General features: G+C 39.8%; 1 protein-coding gene across 1 annotated transcript; it reads right to left on the bottom strand.

The window, feature by feature from the left end:
- Positions 1-298: 298 nt before the first annotated feature.
- sla1a (Src like adaptor 1a) lies at positions 299-8,557 on the bottom strand. The gene is made up of 8 exons (XM_074686994.1): positions 8,411-8,557; positions 7,898-7,994; positions 7,572-7,671; positions 7,298-7,384; positions 6,958-7,061; positions 4,636-4,767; positions 4,049-4,178; positions 299-2,408 (listed from the first exon to the last, which is right to left on the bottom strand). The coding sequence occupies exons 2-8, from the start codon at positions 7,977-7,979 to the stop codon at positions 2,207-2,209; spliced, it is 837 nt and encodes a 278-aa protein (XP_074543095.1). The 5' UTR covers positions 7,980-7,994; positions 8,411-8,557; the 3' UTR covers positions 299-2,206.
- Between the last annotated feature and the right edge of the window lie 11,582 nt (positions 8,558-20,139).

Raw genomic sequence — 20,139 nt, 5'->3', positions numbered from 1 at the left:
ACACACACACACACACACACACACCGCTTGACTTCCCAATGAGTTACTTTAAGGTATTTTACGAGACTCTAAAACGCAGACACACAAGCATTTGATCCTGCTTTATAACTGAGAACAAAGTGCTGACTGGTTCTTAAAAATCACACACACACACAAACACATGATTGGCTCATTAATTTTAATGAATTCAAATAAATTATATCCGCAGAGTCGCAAACTTCAGGCATACACACCAACTATAAATTTCCCCAGCCGTACAGTGCTTAGTCTCACATCTACTGATGCTAACTTGTGATTATAACAATGCCATGAGTGGTGCAGGATGAATAGAGAGGCTCTGACTTCTTAGACTATTCTTTTTTGAAAGTTTTTCAAAAACAGCTTCTTCTAGTCAAGCTCATTGAGATTCTTTTAACTTTCTCCAAAGGCCACCCTCCTGTGACTTGGTAGGATCTATTATTTGTGTGGGCTTTGACTCCAGGACAAAAAGCATTGTTTTAAGCTTCAATTATTTTCATTTAGAAGAATCTGCCAGTATTTAAAAAGTACCACATTGGGCCTTTCCATTTTATTGTCACATAGTCAATTTCAGTGTTTATAAGACCTCTGTTCGTCATGGGCTTTTGAAATCATCCTGATTTTCCTCCATGTGTCCTTCCTCTGACAACACAGGTCTTAAGCTTGAACTTTCCACCGCTGACCAACTCTGCGTCACTTCTCCTCACACTCAACATATTTTTCATGCATTACTCTCTGAATCACATGCACAAGAAAAAGCAGTGAACTATAGATAACAATGCATGTTTAGCTCAATATTTTTAGGCCCAAGTTAATGTTTTCACATCCTCTGCTCTTTGAGGCCAGTGGTTAAAAAAAAAAACAGCTCAAGCCCTGAATACAGAAGAGGAAATTGCTCAAGCAAAAGCATGGTAAGGTTGGAGGGAAGTTTGGTTTCAAGTTTTTCCGTCACAGACAAAATAACTGTTTGTTTTCATGCCCCGATGAAAGATATGAGTGTTTTTATCATCGTCAGTCTGCCTGTCAGATGGTAAACATGTGAAATTAGTGAGACGACACTCTGGCGAGTGGAGCCACTGCTCAGCAGAGAGGGATCAACAAATAACATCAGTTGAGACTGGATGTTTGTGAGGAAATCTGAATCAAGGAATCCTCAGAAGTGCTGCCCATTGAAGTCACTGTTGCTTTATTCCTGGATGATGTTCAATAAACACGGATGGTTCCCAAATTCTTAAATTTACTGGCAGGCTAAAGTGCAAGACAACATGTCACAAAGTTCAAAAGAAAGACTGGCTATTGGTCCATTGCTAGATAGATTCAAATGTCTTTAACATATACTTACATTTACGTTTTCCTTTCATCAAATATCTGACTAAAAAATTAACAACAAAATAAAAAGCACATGGTACTTGACTGTAATAATAGCAAACTGAATGCTGCTAAGTTGCAAAATCTTCAAAGCGGTAATCCTGTTTTACATTTTCAGCTCAGATAAATCCACCTTAAAATATCGGATTATCACCAAACTGTCCACAACCTAAAGTAGGGGATATGTTAGCAGCCATAGTTGGGTTGTTTCCTTGTGAAGAGGTAAAAAGAGCTTAGAAAAGAGTGGCCAAAGCACAAAGATGCAAACTCAGGACAAATTATTAATAATTTTGCTTTTCTTCAGATTTATTTGCAAATAAGTTATTGTGCTAAGCTTAGCATACTAAGCTGACATAGAAGAAGACACCACTGATGCATTTTTGTTGGTGTCAGAAACATTAAATTTTATGATACATTTATTAACACCAGAGGAAAAGAGTTTGGAAGCTTCTAATACTGTTCAAAAATAATATTACCCACAATACCCCAAACATTTAAGTCTTATTTCACAATCATAATGCTGTGTTACTGAATCTTCTGGTTCATATGCACAATACAGATCACAGGTCCTTAGTACCATTGTGCAGTTCAACTGTACAGTTCCTGCTTTTTTTGCCAAGTCACTGTGTAAGCGGTCACGCAGGAAGCATTGTTGTAAGGAAACGTCACATTTTTCATCTCATACTCATAGATGTGTTTGGAATGCTGAGAACAAATGTCTGTTTTTGCAGCCTTTCCCTGACATGTTGGATTTCAAAGAGGGAGGCTCTGCTGCCCTTTACTTGAATATATTCCAGTCTTTGGACCCCGCCCTCTGCCTCTACAGGTCATCTTCATAGTCAAGGCTTGCGAGGCCGTTCTCAGGGAATGTATAGACAGACTTGCTCTTTTTCTTCCTGTTCTCCGCTTTGGTCTGTGCAGACTGCTGAGTCCCTGAGAAGGACAGGTAGGCAGCGATGCTGTTCCTCACTCCGTAGCTCACCATGTTGTCACTGCAGCTGTCCGTGCTGACCAGCTGAGTCCTGTTAGAGGACGAGACAAGATAAGAAACAGAGCACACAGCATGACAGTAAAGCCCAGTGATTTCAGTTACACAACAATGTGTTTGTGTCGGTTATAATTTTCTATGCTCTTGTCATAACAGGGTTAATGAAAACAATGTCTCGTTTTCAGACGAGAAGAGATTTACTTCTTATTTCAAAGAGAGGGTGAGCTGCCGGAATTTGCTGATTTAAGCTTTCAATTTTAATGAGCCTTGATTGTTTAAAGGTAAAGTTTCCAGATTTTTTCCTAAAAAAATAAAATGTAGACTTTTACAGAAATAACCCTACTCAATCATCTCCTATGGGCCTCTGTACATGTGTGTCAGTGTCTGTGTCTGCATTGAGCCCCTTCCTCTGCCTTGTGTGTTGATGTTTTGGTTGTATCAAGGTGTTTCTGGGCAGAAACTAAGGACGCGGTCACACTGGCCATCCAAAACGTGCCGTGCTTAAGCACGATTGCCCCCCTGCAGCGCTGTTCCCCAGCTGGAGAGTACGGCCAGCAGTCACACTACCCCAATATGAACCAGACTTTAGCGGGTATCAACACGCGCACAGCCCACCTACGTCATCGTGAAGCATCTGTTTACATGAAGCACGATCTCATCAGAGTCAGCACAATAAGACACAGTGAGCACTGCTACAACTTTAGAGACTTTTGGACTTATATTAAGTCGTTTTCGCCCGACACAGCCCTCTAACACCCCCGCTTTGTTTAAAATGATTGTCGAGAGATGCGCTCGCGGTGATTATACGTAATGGATTGCACGCGCTGTCTGCGTGCTTGTGCTCGTGCATGAAGTAAACTGTGCCGAAGCCCACCTCTTCGAAGCGTGCCGAAGCACGGAAGGGAATCGTGCTTGAGCACGGTACAGTTGCGGTCACAGTGGCCATTCCAAACGTGCTTTACAGCTGAAGCGTGCTTAGGCACGGCACGGTTGGCCAGTGTGACTGCGTCCTAAGTGTGGTTACATTAGCCAATCAAAGCGCACCCAGTGCGCAGGTGACTTTGCATGTTAATGATTGCTTGGTAGCACCAAGCAAGAAAAACACAACCAAAGTGAGGTTAAATGCCAAACAGAAAGAGCTTTTTACTAGACAAAGGTGAAGCTCAGCTCGACTTTAACTTGCTTTCAGGGAACTTGGAGGGCAGCACGGGACAAAGAGCAACTTAAGTTGAATTTCTGCTAACCAGGCTTGTGTCAAATAACCTAGCGGTTAGCTTGTGCTAACATGCCAAGTCAGGTTCACGACTCTCGGGTCTCTTCCACAAAGAAACGTGATGCTGCAGGTGGTTGCTGGGTTAGTGAGTGTGTTTATGTAGTCAAGGTCAGAAGCTGTGAGAGTGTGCTGCTGCTGGCACTGAGCCCAGGAGGAGTAGCCCGGTTTAAATTTGTGTTTACGAACAAGTAACGAAAATTCCGGCAGACCCTACCTCTAAGTCGTATTTCAGGTTCTTTGTAAAAAAAAAAAAAAACAGGAAATAACTAAGAGGTTAAGTGTTGAAACTATAAAAGAGAACAAGATATTGCTTAATGAAGGAAGCATAATAACTTGGTGAGATATCACCAAATTAGCAGACCAGTGTTACAGTGATCCCACCATCATGCTCGCTATCATACCTGTCCACTTTCTTCCAGTCAAATTTGCATCTCATGACGACAGGTGGAGCTCCGTGAGCTACATCTGCTGGAGGGACGGTGCCCGATAGACACGGGGAGGTTAATGCACAACATAGGCCATCTGCAAAATCTGAGACCAACAGAGACAAAATAAGGGAAGGGAGAGTAAAAAAAAAAAAGAAACAAGGTTACCGAAAAACACGAAACTTTTGATGTGCTGGATAGTTTGCATTGATATTCTCATGCTCCACTGCTCAGGCAGACACATTAACCACACCTGAGAGCAGTTTGACTAGTTTTGGCTCACTTTTCTCACTGTGTATGCACCAGTGGTCATTATCAAGCACACATATTGTATCTCATTTCCTGTTTTGTTCCAAATATGTCATGAGAGCAGGAAGTGAAAAAAAAAGTCAAACACTGATCAGAAACTCTTCTATTTATAGAACACAGGAGGTATTTTTATTGCTTGAGCACACACACCAGCATGACTCTGTTTTTCTCTGTAAAATATTTACGTTTGTTTTCTTTTTATATTTGCGCCTTTAAGTTCATGTTTGTACAAAAGTGTTTGAGCGCCCACACACCAGAGTAGTGGTTGATCATGTCTTCAAGGCACTGGAAAGTGAGGCGAGGGGAGATGTAGTACCAGCTGTTATCCAGTCTGAAGATGCGATAGTGCTTTATGATCCGGTGCTTCACTGACAGTGAATATAGACCTGAGAAGATGATGCACATACAGACATGAGCATATCATACATTTAGCAAGAAGTGCTTCATTCTGAGACAAGGCCTGTCTGTTCTAGTAAACATGCATAAAATGATCAGTAGCGCTGTCATCATTTCCCAACGGTGGAACATCGATTGGTTAGTTCAACTCCAAAGCTGACGTCTCCTGTGTGTTTAGTCACTACATTTTTACACTGTTTAAAAAATGTCACAGTTGTATCAGTTTTCCAGGTATTAGAGTGATAGATGTAAAGAAACATTTGAAGTATTTAGAAGAGGCTTAGTCACCGTTTTGCTTGGAATTAGATCAGAATCTTATATTGACCTTTTTCCTTTTTTGAAGTGTTGGTTTGAGTGATTTAATAATAATTAAAAAAAAATTACAAAGAACTTTGCCTCTCCAGTCTAAATAAATGTAGTGAAACATCTGCATTTACATTCAGATTTGGTACTAGCAATAACAACATCATTAGACCAAAGAGCTTTAAACTAAGTTAAAAAAAGTTAAAGGTCTTTTAACTTGGCATGTGTTGCCTGCTTTTAATTTATTTAATTTATTTGTTTATTTGAACAGGTTAAAAGAAAAAAACAAAATGAGTTCAAAGTGTTTAGGCAGAAAAAAAAATATTTAAGAGATTACTCCATAACAACATACATAACCATACAAAAAGGTGTTGGATGAAGTTTGTGAAATTTATCTAGTCCTATCCCTTTATTAAGTTTTTTAAATTTCATATAATGGAGCGTATGTAGGAAAAAAACAGGAGAAAAGAAAGTGCATCACAAAAAGTAGTCAAGTATATGTTTCTGTTTCTCTCTTGTATCCATTTAAGATGAGGTTTGGATAAATTTGTTTGAACTTATTAAGTGATCTGCAGGTTTTCTTTTTTTTCTTTTTCTTTTTTTCTTTTGGCTGCAGTTGTTTCACAAATTAACTCCTTTAACTGATACACAGTGTGCTTTTGTGGCTGTTTTTTGAAAAAGCATAGTCCTCTAAGATTGTGCTTATTTTCTATCTTAAGGAAAAAACTTTTGGATGCCGTGTCGTAACTGATTCTGATTTGTTCTGTGCATAAAGAGGTTGAACAAGTCCTTTAATTTTAGTGCCAGCTCAGTTTACTAGTCTTATTGCTCTATTTTGAAGTTTGAATATTGTTTGTGTTTGTTTTAAATGTGTTTACCCACACATCCACAAGGTGTATAGTGATGACTAGTTTATGAGATACTTGACTTTATGCAATATTGCACTTGACTTAGCTATTTTAGTTGTACTGTACTGAATGTGTGACTGCCAGGATAATTTGCTGCAATTACAACTCCAAGGAATTTGATTTGATTCTCTCTTATTATCTACCCTTTAACTGTAAAACACTGTAAAAGCTTAAAATACAGCAAAGGTGCTCTTTTTATTTCTTGTTCAAAGTTGCTCATTAGATTGGATACACATTCACTCAACAAGTCCAGGTGAGACTTATTTTGAGAAAGATAAAACAAGAAGTTCACTTTTTGGCAACATGTTACATCAGGCGAGCCTTCCTGGTCCTCTCACTTCTCTCCCACACACATGTCCCAAGAACTAACTGTGCAAAGCTCTAACTTCACAAGAAGGAAAAATAAAAGATGGCACTTTATTTAAAGGAACAGTGCGTATTTTAAAGCATTTCAGTTTAGCATCATGTAAATATGCCAGAGTTAGCAATAAAGCTAACCTTCAGCTATAGTCCCAGCAGCAGCAGGTCACAGCAGATTTCACAACACCTCATTAAGTTAAACTACTGTTTCACAGAAATTGATGAGCACATTTCTCATGCTGCACTGTCAAATATTTACTTATTTTAAGCAATTCAGGTTTTATTTTTGGCTTGATCTGTATATAGAAGTGACATGTTTGACAGAACTTTTAAGGTGATTTTTTTTTTTGTACTAGGAATGTTTCTTCAGTTTGAGTCTTTAAAATATAAAAGTATTTAAAGTCTTTAGCACCTTGAAAACTTCATACATTTTTTTCTTTGTTTCTTCCCCTCTTCTTTGATTTGGATCTGACAATCTAGCCTCTCATCTCTCCACCTTGTTGTCTCTGATCTTGATAAATCTTTGAGCTTGTCAAAAAAAACAAAAAAACAAAGTCAACCTAAGCTGATAAAAGTTGTTGCTGTCTCTGCTGTATTTAAAATCCTCACCTCTCTCCCTGGTGCTTTCCCGCACCAGAAACGATCCGACTCTGTTCCCTGGTAGACAGAGCAACTCTTCAGCCTTCTGCCTGTCCACGCCTTCAAACAACCACCTGACACACACACACACACAAAACATCAAGGAGGTCAGCGTACATTCATTCTGAAGAAAAAAGGTCCAGTCACGAACACAAACCTCTAACACATGTAACACCCCATGTCTTGTGAAACGAGCATCTTAAGCAACAGTTATCAGGAAAGAGAGATCTCAGAGGGGTGGAACAAGATGCCTTCAGTTATTTCTACTGCTTTTATTTAGATAAGTCGATCTTACTTTAGTTTGACTTACCCATGGTAAACTCTAGCCACATGGCTGTTCGGTATGTAGTTCTCCTTTCCTGTTTGCAGAGAGCGGACTCTCCACCAGTATGCCTCCCTGATCACCAAAAAAAAACACACAAAGCAAAGAGGAATCAACAACTGACCTTTTTCTGTGACCACTTCTCTAAACAGCTCACTCAGAGCATGAAGTTACAAAAGGCTCCTCTTGAAAGTTGATTCCCTCATGGTTCTTTTTTTAAAATCAAAACTACTGGAGGATTAAAATAAAAAAACAGACATACTGGGCAACGACTTTGAGCTTCTCTCCCATCCTGTAGATGGGCTCACTGATTTCAGGAGACGGGTAGTCCTGAAGCACCACCATCATCTCTTCATCTAAACCTGACAAGTGAAACATTCATTGAGTTTAAGAAAACAGACAAACACTGACTTAGGCCTTATGATTTTAGAAAATGCTGAATCTGGTATCATCGGCTTGAAGTCATTTCTAGCTCATAAATAGCACATTTTTTGAAATGCATGACCGGTTCAGATACTTTTCGATAGTTTAAAAACGATACAACCTGAAACAAATGATTTTCTTTTACTAATATTGGTGAGGTCTTACCCTTTGGAGTGCTTTCATGGCTGCCTGTGTCGGCCTTTTCTTTGGCACTCACACTTCGCAGCATGTTCCCCATCCTCCACATGGACCTGAACCCAGCCTGAAGTCACACAAACTGTAAACTTACTTTTCAGGTCGCTTGATTATCTACTAGTGCACTTATCTTTACTTTTTCGCACCTATTAAAAAACCATTCTGCTGCTTCACAGCTGAGGTTGTAACTTCCTACAAGCTGACCATTGAACAATATCATCTCTGTGCAGAATGGGGAAGCTGAGGGAAGATGCTATCGGCCTCAATTTTCCATTGCCCTGTTTACTGGCAGCTGTTATTTACCGTAAAAAGAGCTGTTTTTGAGTGTTGCAATAGTTTAGATTAGAATAATTTTAAAACATATTTCAACACATCCTGTGAGCAGGTTCTGAAGTTACATGACTGTGTTTGTTTGCTAAGAAAGAAAGATTCAATGAGTACTGAAACGTCATCCAGAAACTGTGGATTAATGCAAACACCGACCTGTGGGACCTGCTGCTCCTCTGCTGTGATGGACTCAGGTGTTGTTGGAGAGATGACGGTCCCAACACGGCATGGCAGCAGCAGCAGCAGTAGAGTCTGGTGCTAGAAAGGTGACATGTTGACTCGGCTTCACGGCGGTATGACCTGTCACTGAGAAAGGCGACGAGCTGCTTCTGACTGCACACTCACTTCCTGTAATGAAATGAGGAAGAGGGACAGCTAGTGCTGCTGATGCACACGAAAACACACAGCCTCTAGTTAGCAGGGGCGACTGCTCACTTAATCTAATGTTTTGACTTTGCTTTGTGTCATAGCGCATCCTAACATGTGGCAATGTAACCGGTGTAACTTCATTTTTACTATACGGCACTGTGTTGGTTTTACGGGGCAGATGGAACAGTTCTAGGATAGATGACAGTCTGGCAGACATATCTTTTGTTGTCATTTTTTAAACATAAATTCAGATATCTTCTGTGCAAAGAATAACTCTACATTGACTCTGTCACTTTAAATTCATGCCCTGATACGGGAAGACATGAGCCTGACGTTAATAAGGATAAGGAAACTATCCACATCTCAGTTCAAGAGCTTCTCTGTTTTCTTAACAAGCACCATGAGAAGGCCATTATCGCTATCCTTTCAATAAATAATGAGCTATAACTGAGGAGCAGTTAGCTTTGAAGAGCAAAGGACACCACATACAAATCCACACGTCATGTTTTATCTGTTAGACTTCTCTATCTAGCTGGTGTCACATTTTTAGACTTTTGCATTATCACGACTCTCTTGGGGAAATTTTCTGTAGCTTGATGCCTAAAATTCTCTGTAGGTGCATGCTCCCTCACAGTATGAAGTCTGTTGGTTGGCGGGCAGAGAGCGTTACACGTATAGGACAGGACATCAAGAGCAAGTTGTGAATTTTACATTTTAAGGCGACAACATAGCATGAGACAAAGTAATGCTTTAATGACATTTATGCGTTGTTATCGAGCGGCAACCTCTGGTCTAAGAATATGAGACAATGCGGAAGTGCTACAATCTGCTGTTTCTTGAGTGTTCACTTGAGGCTGGCTCCGGGCAGAAGTAACGGAAGTCACATACACACCAAGTCAAAAAAAAGCAGTTTTCAAAGTAGAAATTAACCTATTTACAGCCTGGTTCAAAAAACGTCTCCTGTCTGAGTCGCTAATGTCACTAACAGCACCCACTGTACGGGGGGTGAATTTTTTTCAAACTCTGCCGTTCAGAGGATATTAAGATTGCAGGCTCGCCCAATCAGAGGCACAGCTCAGGGTCACTTGACGGACAGGCGCCTTATAGCTGTTGACAAAGCCCTTGCCACTACCAATATGGCTGCTATAGCTCATGTGCTTAATTTTCTGTATCAGAAACAGACGGGTGATGTCGGCGAGACTATGTCCATGTTTTATTCAGTCTATGATTTTTATCAATGGCCCCACCAAACAGACAGATGTACACGCATCTTTAAAAAGATCCTTTTCTGATACATGTCACTCTACTGGGTTGATTTATAAAAAACGTGACTTTCTCTATCTGCTCTCTCACAGTGAATCTTCCAGAGTAGTTCCTTCTGTGTTTTAACCTTTGCTCACTTTAACAACACATGGGAATATTCCAAGGGGAAAAGGCCCAAAAAGGTCAAAGTAATGTCAGGGTGAAATTCTGCAGGAAAATTTCAGGATGTGATGCCTAAAATTTCTGGTCTCATGAAGACAGTAACTTCCTATAATGCTATTCTGCTTGAAATCATTGCTTCCTTTTCCTCTGTGTAATGCAAAAAAAAAAATATATGAGCCACATGTGCCAGTCAAGTCATGAATATGGCTCATACAAAGTCTAAAAAGATAATTTTGAGTGAAACAAATGAAGTGAATATGTTCAGCTGTTAGAGTGTGACTCAGCGGTCAAGTTGTCTCACAGTCCCATTACCATTAACAGGCTGCATACGCCGAGTGATTTTTGTCAATTCATCCAACTCCTGTAGCTGATGCAGTCAAGTGGATTTAAAGATTAATTCAAGCACATTTTTCCCACCAGGCTATTTTAGTGCAACACGTAAATGCTGCTATAAAAAGTTTTCAGTTTCCAGAGACCTCTCTGCTGCCATAAACATGCATTCAAACCCTCGTAATGAAAGGTTGTGCAACATGTAAACCAATCCATTTGCGTTAGGAAGTCACAGACTGTAACTCCTCTTTCTACCATGAACGAATGCAAAATAAAATATGGAAATAATAATAATAAAAACATGTTTTATAGGAAGTGTGTTAACAAACTGAACATATACTGGAAAGCTGTTTTTGGTTGGCTGGCAGGAAGTGTGCATTTCAGCAGCTTGATGGTTAAGTGGGGCACAGAGGGACTGTTGTGGTTTTAAATGAAGCGTCTGAGTAATATTTCTTGGTAGAGCAGAGCCAAGTTCATTGACCGGCATGAGGATGTTGTTGAGCAGAGCAGACAATCAGCTGTTTTCTGTTCACTTTTAAAGCTGCATGAAAGCTTTAATGTGTTTTTAAACAAGAAAAGACAAAATCCTGCCATCACAGTAAATCTTTCTACACAGAGGGGAAGCTGGCAGCGTGTTGGTTTCTGTACCTGTGGTTTTTTCATGGCGCTCATGTGTCAAACTGATGGGAACCTGAAGCATTCTGTTTCAGATCAGTCACCTGTACACACAGATATTCAAACACAAATATAACATGTGTCATAATGCATGGGGATTTGCTCATGTTTGACATCATGCATTTTATCTTTTTTTTTTTTTTTTTTTTTTTGTGATAAATAAATGAAGACAGCCTTGTCCATTAATGGTTAAGCTCAACCCTTCTATTGTGTAAAACTGGGTAAATCTGAAGCCTCAGGTCAGATCCCTGCTTCCATAACAATAGTCTCCTGTTTTTCACTTCATTTTCAACTTAGCTCATTTTTTTCCACATTACAATCTGGACTGAACTGATCCAGACCTTCAGGCTTTTTTCCTTTGCCTCCTTTCCTGTCTGCATGCAGAACTATGGTTTGGTAAATTACCTTCATATCCTTTGGAAACTTGAAAACTGACAAAATATGTGTTTTATTTTGAAAAACCTGTGCACATCTGCTTTTTAATGTTTTGGCAATATTCAGAGTCAGAAAACAAAGAACTGACTTCCTGCGCTGTGTGAGGAGAGAACAGTCGGTTCTTGAGGATAAATATTTCTTAAACGATGAGCACAGGGAGTCAACACTGAAGCGATGCTGAGCAGCATTTGGGGCTCAAACTGCAAAATTTCTGTGCTGCTGCAGCTTGATGGGTGGAGGCTGGTATCAGATGCCCGGTCTGTCAGTGTTGTGGCTGCAGAAAAGGAAGGAAGTCTTCTTCAGCTTTAGACGAAAATAAATTCAAGGTCAACATGTAGCTTGTGGTGATGGTGTATGAAGCTCTTAGTTGGCACAATTAGAAAAGAGTGTGCAACATTTCTGCGGCCAGTTCAACTATTATTTAAGGTCTAAAAGCAGAATTTGCTTGGTATTTAACCACAGGGTGCTTTGTTATAGTTGACTTGACAGCATGTACAAAAGATAACTTAGATCAACACCATTATTCCCTTAAAAACTGAGCTGTAAAGGGGAAAGCCATTTTTTTTAATCCACTTCCACAGGGGCAGTGGTGTGCAAGAGGGGGTCAGGGTCATATCATGTGCCTGATTGGGAGCCAAAATATGTGCTGAAGTTCTCTCCTGGTTGGTAAACACTACATGGCCCTCTTGGAAGGAAATAACACACCAAAGCCCTGTTTCCACCAAGCAGTCCGGTTTGGATCAGCACAGTTTTGTACGGGTTGGATCGGCAAAGCCTGATCCTGTTCGTGTTTCCACAGCCAACCGTGCCCCCTCCTGATATGCAATATATAAACCAGATGCCGATAGCCACATCAGTTATGCAATAGTGTGACGCCATAGCAGCACAACACATTGTACCCCACTAATAAATCCAACGAAGAATAAAAACGCAACACAGTAAACAAGGTGAAATGATGGAAAACATCCAGCAATTTTTGTTCTTTGTGATTTCATGTGGCTCTTTGTTACAACATAGACTGTATAAAACATGGATGTAGTTTCGTCCATGTCTGTTTCTGAAACGGAAAATGAAGCACATCGGTTATAGCGGCCATATTGGTAGTGGCAAGGGCTTGGCCTACAGCCATAGGGTGCCGGCTGACACGTGACCATCAGCTGTGCCTCTTATTGGGGGAGCTTGCAATCTTAATATCTTCTGAATGGCCGTGTTAGGAAAAATTTCACCCCCATACAGTGGGTGCCGGTAGTAAAATTAGCGACTCAGGCAGTAGATGTTTTTTGAACCAGGCTGTAAATAGGTTAACTTCTGCTTTGAAAACAGCTTTTTTTGGCTTGGTGTGTTTGTGACTTCCGGTACTTCCAGAGCCAGCCTCAAGCCAACACTCGAGAAACAGCAGATTTTAGCACTTCAGCATTGTCTCATATTCTCAGACCAGAGGTTGCCGCTTGGTTACAAAGTGCAATCAAGCTTTGAGGCTGTGTGTCGCCACACAGTAAGTGACAAGTCTCTTGACCAGTCAACTCACTGCAGTGTTTCTAGCTGTACCTTCTGGGGTTTGATCGGTTTGCTTGGCACAGAACAGAAGGGTACCAAAAAGTGGGATGGTATGGTCTGGTAATTTGGGGACCTTTCCCAGGATCAGTCAGTGGAAACGCCACAAAACGAACTGCTTGGTGGGAGCGGGGCTCACACTGCCCCCTGGCTGTGCCCTCGAAAACACGCAGAACTCAGTGACCTCTTGGTTGGTGAGAATGTGCTGTTAGTGCATTTTTTTTTCTTTCACCCCTGCCCTTCAAAAACTCTGTGCATGCGTCTGCACATGGGCTTCATACTTTAAACCACTTGGTTTGACACAATGGATTCTTTTAGAATATCACTACTGAGGCAAACAGGGCTGTTGCTCCATTTTTGGATGATTTTCCTCCTTGACTACACATCTTTTCTCTTGTGTGTTTTTCTCTCTGGACCCGGGCTCCTGTCACTGACAGTGCCTGGGCCATGTGAGTCTTGGAATGAGTCACTATCATAACACAAAACAGGTGAAGCTCAAACAGTGTGGCCTTCACTGCTAGCTCAATGGACCCTTTGTTACATCAGGATCTATTCCTGAACTTGTAAATGTAAATAACTTTTCTTCCTCAAATTGGATTGGACAGGTGTTTATTTGGCAAAGTGTGGCTTTGAGAGGAAGTTTTATTCAGGAAAGAGGAAGAAAATAAAACACAAGTGAGGATTTAGCTGCCACACCGTTATCATTAGAGAATGAAAACTACACATTACAGCATCTTTTCTGAGTTCATATCCGTGTTTCTGCTTTCAGCACGCCAATGAAAAGCAGCGCAGCAGGTGTTCGCAGGTGTTGCACAGGCAAAGCTGAAATTTAGCCGTCAGAAATTTTCCTCACATGGATACCTGCTGAAGAGAGCTGCATGATTGATGTCAAGTGCACTCTTGTAACACATGATGGGCGGGTAAGGCTCCTCCTTTGAAGATTTTCACTGATTTGTAAGCACTATTCCTGGCCAACACTCTCTTTTTCGGGCCTCTTGTACAGACAGATGTTCTCTGCCATGTGGTGGCTTTCCAGCTGCCAGTGGCTGCTGTGTGTAGGAGGCTGCATGTGTTTGAACTCTTTCAAGGAGAAGTGACTTCCACGCCCTCTGTCTTAAATTACAAAATTACTGACTGCTAGGAATTCCCGTCATAATTTATTTGGTCTACGTGTCTAAATCAAGAGGAACTCGTGTAGCTTTGAGGAGCTTTGGCAGAGAGCAAAAATAAAGCTTCACCAGTTCCTCTTCCCCTAAAAACAATACACATTCCACATGTTGCGACACTGTAGTTAGTCCTCATGTGGTCGTTGTGTTCTCTTACTGTAATGGGCAGTATCTAAATACAGGCGTAAGGCTGACCAACTGGACCCAAAACCACAGGACTGACAGAACGGGGCGTGCACATGGATGCAGCTGCAGCTCTTTGAGGCTCGGATTTGTCCACAAAACTGGAGCCAGAAGTACATACATAAAAAGGAACCTAATCCTGCAGCAGTTAGCCTGTTATTAATGTATCACTATAACTGTATGTGGGTCATTCAGGCATCTGGAGCATCTTATCCACCAAAACCATCTGCACAAGTCATCAGCTCTCCCTGCTTCTCACATCCATTAATACATTCCTCCAAGCTCTCTCAAGTATTCCTCAGGGTAATCCTCACATGAACGTCAGCAGCACTGCTCTATCTATGTGCTTATTTAGCAATCAGCAATAATTATGATAACATAGCATTTAATCCCAGAACACACTTCAGCAGACTGGTTTTAATGGCGGCATAATGGGATAAAATTGCATCAAGAAATGTGACTGCAAACCACTTCTTCACGGAGCGGGAGGAGAGGTGAATGTTTGTCCTCTGCTAAAGCAACATTCCTTCAGTGAATCAACAACAACTTTTAGACTTCAAAACCTTTCCAGACCTGAAACATTCATTCCAGTCTGCTGCAATAATGAGACCAGACCCAATGACATTTTTTCCAGCTTTGTCAAGGAAAATATTACTCATGAGAATTACATCACAAACATTACTGTGAACCACGACCACCATTAAAAAAAATAAAGGCAGCGGTGGGCCATGTGATGGCATTTAGTGAAGTGGAGGTATTTAGATGATCTGTGGTGGACCCTCTCAGCAAAACAACTCACATGAAGAAAAGCTACAGAGGTCACAAAATGAAACACCCACTTAAACATTTTTTTTTTAACTTCACATGTGGTCCAATTTTTTTCACAAATGGCAACTAAATATACTTACAGTCTCTAGTTCATTCATTGTTTGTGACAAAGTCCAGCATTACAACACTTAATTTTAACAGGCTTTTTCCCAAAGCACTGTGAAGTCTGTGGCTGTTTCTACCTCAAATTTAATCTCAGGGACGTATAAGCTTTGGTGTTAACTGCTAACACTCCCACGTGAGACTTGTATTATTTTATTGCTAACATACTCACTGTTGCCGTAACACATGCAAAAGACTGACCAAGTTAAAACACGAGCACAAAGTAACACTTGCACTTCCATTAACAACTAAACTACATGAATTTAATACTGCAGGACAATAAGGAAACATCACTTTTCTACCTCCATACAGAGAACACAAGTTAAGCTGAAATATCGAGATATATACATTGACAAAGGGAAATTCTTTGCTGCTCTGTTTGCTGAACTCACCAAAACAACATGACACTGTTGATCATACTGTTCTCCTGCAGAGCTTAAGTGATATTGACTTTGACATGTCGTCGAAATAGTTTCATGACTGCCTGTCAAACAGGCAACATTGTGTGAGTATGAGAAATGTTCACTCTCCACACATAACTCTATCAAAGGGGGTCCCTCAGGGTTCAGTTTTAGGTCCTACACCGGTCCGATCACGTGATCCGGATCGGATCGGGATCAGGGTATTTTTTAACGATTGGAGATCGGGGGAGACAGAATCGGAAAAAGCCTGGGACCTTAGTTCTTGTTTTTAAGTAAAATGTGTATAATAGAACATCATCATTCATTTTAGAATATAACTTTATTTGTCATTATAACAAGTACAACGATATTGCAAACAAGAAATTGCAACCTTATTGTCACACACATACAAGGTTATCTTGTGGTGCACCACTGAGAAGCTTTATTTTTATTTTATTGATCCAATGCTGCACTAAGTGGAGAAAAAAGCTATATCCATGTTGGATAGAATGATACCTTCATTTAAATAAAATAAAAAAAAACTCAAAGGACAAGTTTTTTTCTTTTCTTTTTTCCTAATGCATTGCTGAAAGATCGGATCAGGAAATGTCGGGATTGGCAGATACTCAAAATAAAAAAAATCGGAATTGGAGTGGGAGCAAAAAAAAAGGTGATCGGGACATCCCTACTCTTCACAATACATATCAACAACATTACATCTGCTCCATCATTCTGTAACACTCATCTTTATGCTGATGACACAATTCTAAACTGCTTCGCTAACACTCTACAGTTTGCCACTGACATACTGCAACAAGAGGATCACAAACTTAATTCACAAAATTAATTCTGAATCCAGAAAAAAATAAATGCATGCTTTTCACGTGATCCAAAAATTCTACCAGTAGTGTTACAGCCATCACAACTCTGGAAGGCCACAGCATAGAAAAAGTCACTCAGTATAAATATCTTGATATCTGGCTGGATCAGCAAATCACATTCAAATCTGACATCAATACACTTTCTACAAAATTAAGACAGAAATTAGGATATCTATACAGACACAAAACTCATTCCCCTCTCGCACGTAGAAAACAAATAACTAAAGCCACTTTTTGTCAGTTTTAGAATAAGAAAAAGTCATCTATAGGCATGCCACAGCTACCACACTAAAATCATTAGACTCAGTCAACCATACTGCCCTAAGATTCATTACTGGTGGTAGTTTCTCAACTCATCGCTACATCCTGTATGACAAAGTGGGATGGCTCTTATCATCAGTAAGACAAGACAGACATTGGTTACTTTTTTCTTTTTTTTTCTCTCTGAAGCTCTTTCAGGACATTTTCCATTGTATCTCACCTCTTTATCAAACGTGTCCACTGGCCACTATCAAATGTGTATTAGTGACTGGATAATTCTTTAAGTTCCAAGAGTAAACAGTCAAATTGGTGACTTCTTTCAGCTTTTGTGCAGCTTACAGCTAGAATACTGTATACGGAAAACACTGAAACTAAGCTCAGTCATCAACACAGGGAACTTTCAAAACATGGCGAGGAACCACTTTGTACATGTTTGTAACTGTTTCTAAACTGTGCTCCACTTATTCTCAAGTACCCATATACATTTTGTTCGTCTCTTGTCGATTCATAGTCAACGCTTTTAATAAATGAGAGCATGCTCTCAACGGTATCTCAAGATTAAATAATGGTTGAATGAGTGAATGAATGAATGAATCTTTCTTGATAAGTTTTGGTATTGTACAACAGTGACATTATTTGGGAAGAGAGTGTAGAAAGTTTTGCTGATGTAGCTGTTGTATTAATGTCCAGCTGCCTCTGTCAACCAAAACATGTGCAGAAAAACCTGATCTTTTTTTTTTTTTTAGATTTTTGTATTGATTCAAAGAGGAAACACAGCAAAGGAAAGTTTGATGTCTCTCGTGTTCGTGTTCATTACATATTCTGTCTCTGCTTTTCCTGTACATATGGTGCTACAGAAACCACATTTGTCTAGAGGGCTGTCAGTCATTGTGTTTTACCATCTTTTAATTATCTAACAACCCATCTAAACTACTAGTTAGTAAGGGTTAAAGTAAATATTTTGGTTTCTCATGGGAGCTGTCATGTTGTCAGTCTGTTTTATTATAGTGTATGGTTTTTCAGGGAGGGTTTGCTTAATGCTGTTTCCAAATCAACCAAAGCTGAAATCTTCTTCAACACCACAGACATAAATCTGTTTACATACATGAAGGCGTAACATGTCCGTAAATTGTTCTAGCTCTCTGGTTCAGTCCTGAACTCTAGCTCCCAAAGTTAGAGATGACCTTTAACAACTGAAATACGCCAGATGCATCTCTGGTCAAACTCTGCTCCTTTAAGGCACCAGATCAGATAGATTTCCATTCAAATTAATGTGTCAACTTTGTTACTTAATTAGACTTTATTTCATTCTGTCAAAGGAAAATTAAACACATAGTAAAAAATTAGAATAAGAGTGTGCAGGCCAACATGGCTTTTACACTTCATTATTTCTTGTTTTCAAAAAAAAAAAAAAGGCAACAACAAAAAACAACAACAACAACTTGCACTGGATCCGCTTCGTTGTGGTCTTGCTGCGTCCCTGCTCCAGTAGGTCACAGCATATTTCTAACAACCCTATTTTTGCCAGATGCTGGAGTAGTGAGCTCTGTCAAAAAGCAGACTGTCAAGGTATTACCTCCACCTGCACTCTTAGTGCTATAACAGTTGATACCATGTATTATTTTCTTCTCTGAGCAGCTGCATGAAATCCTAATTAGTGTGTGACATCATCAACTGCAGCAGAGTGAAGGGTGAAATTTATTCACAAAAAGTTAGGAAACAACTCCTCACAGAGGCAACAATTTTACCCAAATCTGGGTAAAAATATGATATTTTTGGAGGAAATTTTCTCAGGAATCTATCCATGACCTTTTTAAAGCTGTACAGCTTTAACTTCTTTGTCCAGAGGCCCAAATGCGGCACCCTGCGTGGGAAGGAATCAGAATTCCTATGTAATTTAATGGAGGGAGTCCAAAACGTCAAGTCAAGTCCTGCACAACTTTGGTGAAGCAGGGTCTAGTCTGTCATGTGAGCAAGTTTTAAGTCCAAACTACTTATGGTTGGACGAGGACCCAATAAATTAGCTTTTTGCAGTCCAAACAAGAATGAGCAGAGACTCATAGCGGAAAGTGTGGGAACTCCTCATTCTCACATCTTCAGCTGCCTGGTGTCCGGGAAGGTGCTGGACTGAACATGTAGTCGGTGTGAGTTGAAATGCACACTCCACAAGCAACTAAGTGGAGCTGTACTTGAGACATATCTGGTGTAACTGAGCTGTTAACGTACTTATTCCTTTAGCAGGGTATATGCTAAAATCCTGAGGTTGATTTCAATAGCTTTTTAAGACTTTTTCAAAAACCTTTAAAAAAGTTTTAAAACTTTATCACAACTTTCAGTTGTTGTTGGCATCTACTTTTTAACAGTTGTAGTTTACAGTTTTACAGAAATGCTGTAAGCTAAGGAGGTATGAAGCTTGAAAGAACAAATGAAACTAAAGGCAGGTTTATCGATACTCCCACAACAAGAAACAGGAGTTATTTGAGGCCAACTTGCTGAAGAAAATGAGAAATTATTTAATCATTTTTAAAATTTAGGACATGTGCTGGAGATTGTGTGATTTACTTTAATTTTGTATTTAATTTCTCTTAATGAAACTAGAAATGACATTAATTTATAGCTGGTGTTTATACCGCTCAAAATCCTTATTGTTGTATTTTATTGTAACTAGTAACTTTATGTATTTTTTATTTCATTCTTTTTTCTTTTTGTATTTTTCTACTGACTCCATCGATTTCTGCTGTTAACACAACAATTTTCCAGTTTGGGATCAATAAAGTAACTCTATTCTTTTCTATTCTACTCTATTTTAGAACTTTATCGGCTGAATGTTTAACCTCCCAATCAGGAGACAGTTGCAAGGAAAATAAATATTCATGGATATTTTTGGGGTCAAAGCTTGAATACCTATAACTTAATACCTCATAAAACCACAATTAAGACTTTTTAATAGTTTTTAAGGCCCTTAATTTTCCCAAAATTGATTCATCAACTTTTAATACTTTTTAAGACCCTGCGGACACCCTGTTTAGAGATTACATAGATGGTCCGACTGGCAGGCCAGAAGTCTCCATCCAGGACTGATCATGTTTGTGAAATCTGTGAAAAGTTCATTTAGTACTCACAAGGGTTGGCGAAATAACAAGTGTCCTGTGGTATAAAGGTGCGCTGTACTGAGAGAGAAAGTGTTCCTAACATCATGGCGTCATCAGGCTCTGTTATCAGTGATTTCATGAGGCTCACCTTTGTATTCTGGCATCTCCACCCTCCATCTCCTC

This window comes from Halichoeres trimaculatus, unplaced genomic scaffold (assembly GCF_033239565.1).
Source record: "Halichoeres trimaculatus isolate MK-OKI-2021-1 unplaced genomic scaffold, fHalTri1.1 fHalTri1_scaffold_14, whole genome shotgun sequence".
Taxonomy (NCBI): Eukaryota; Metazoa; Chordata; class Actinopteri; order Labriformes; family Labridae; genus Halichoeres; species Halichoeres trimaculatus.
This window is presented reverse-complemented; position numbering and strand designations above follow the sequence as displayed.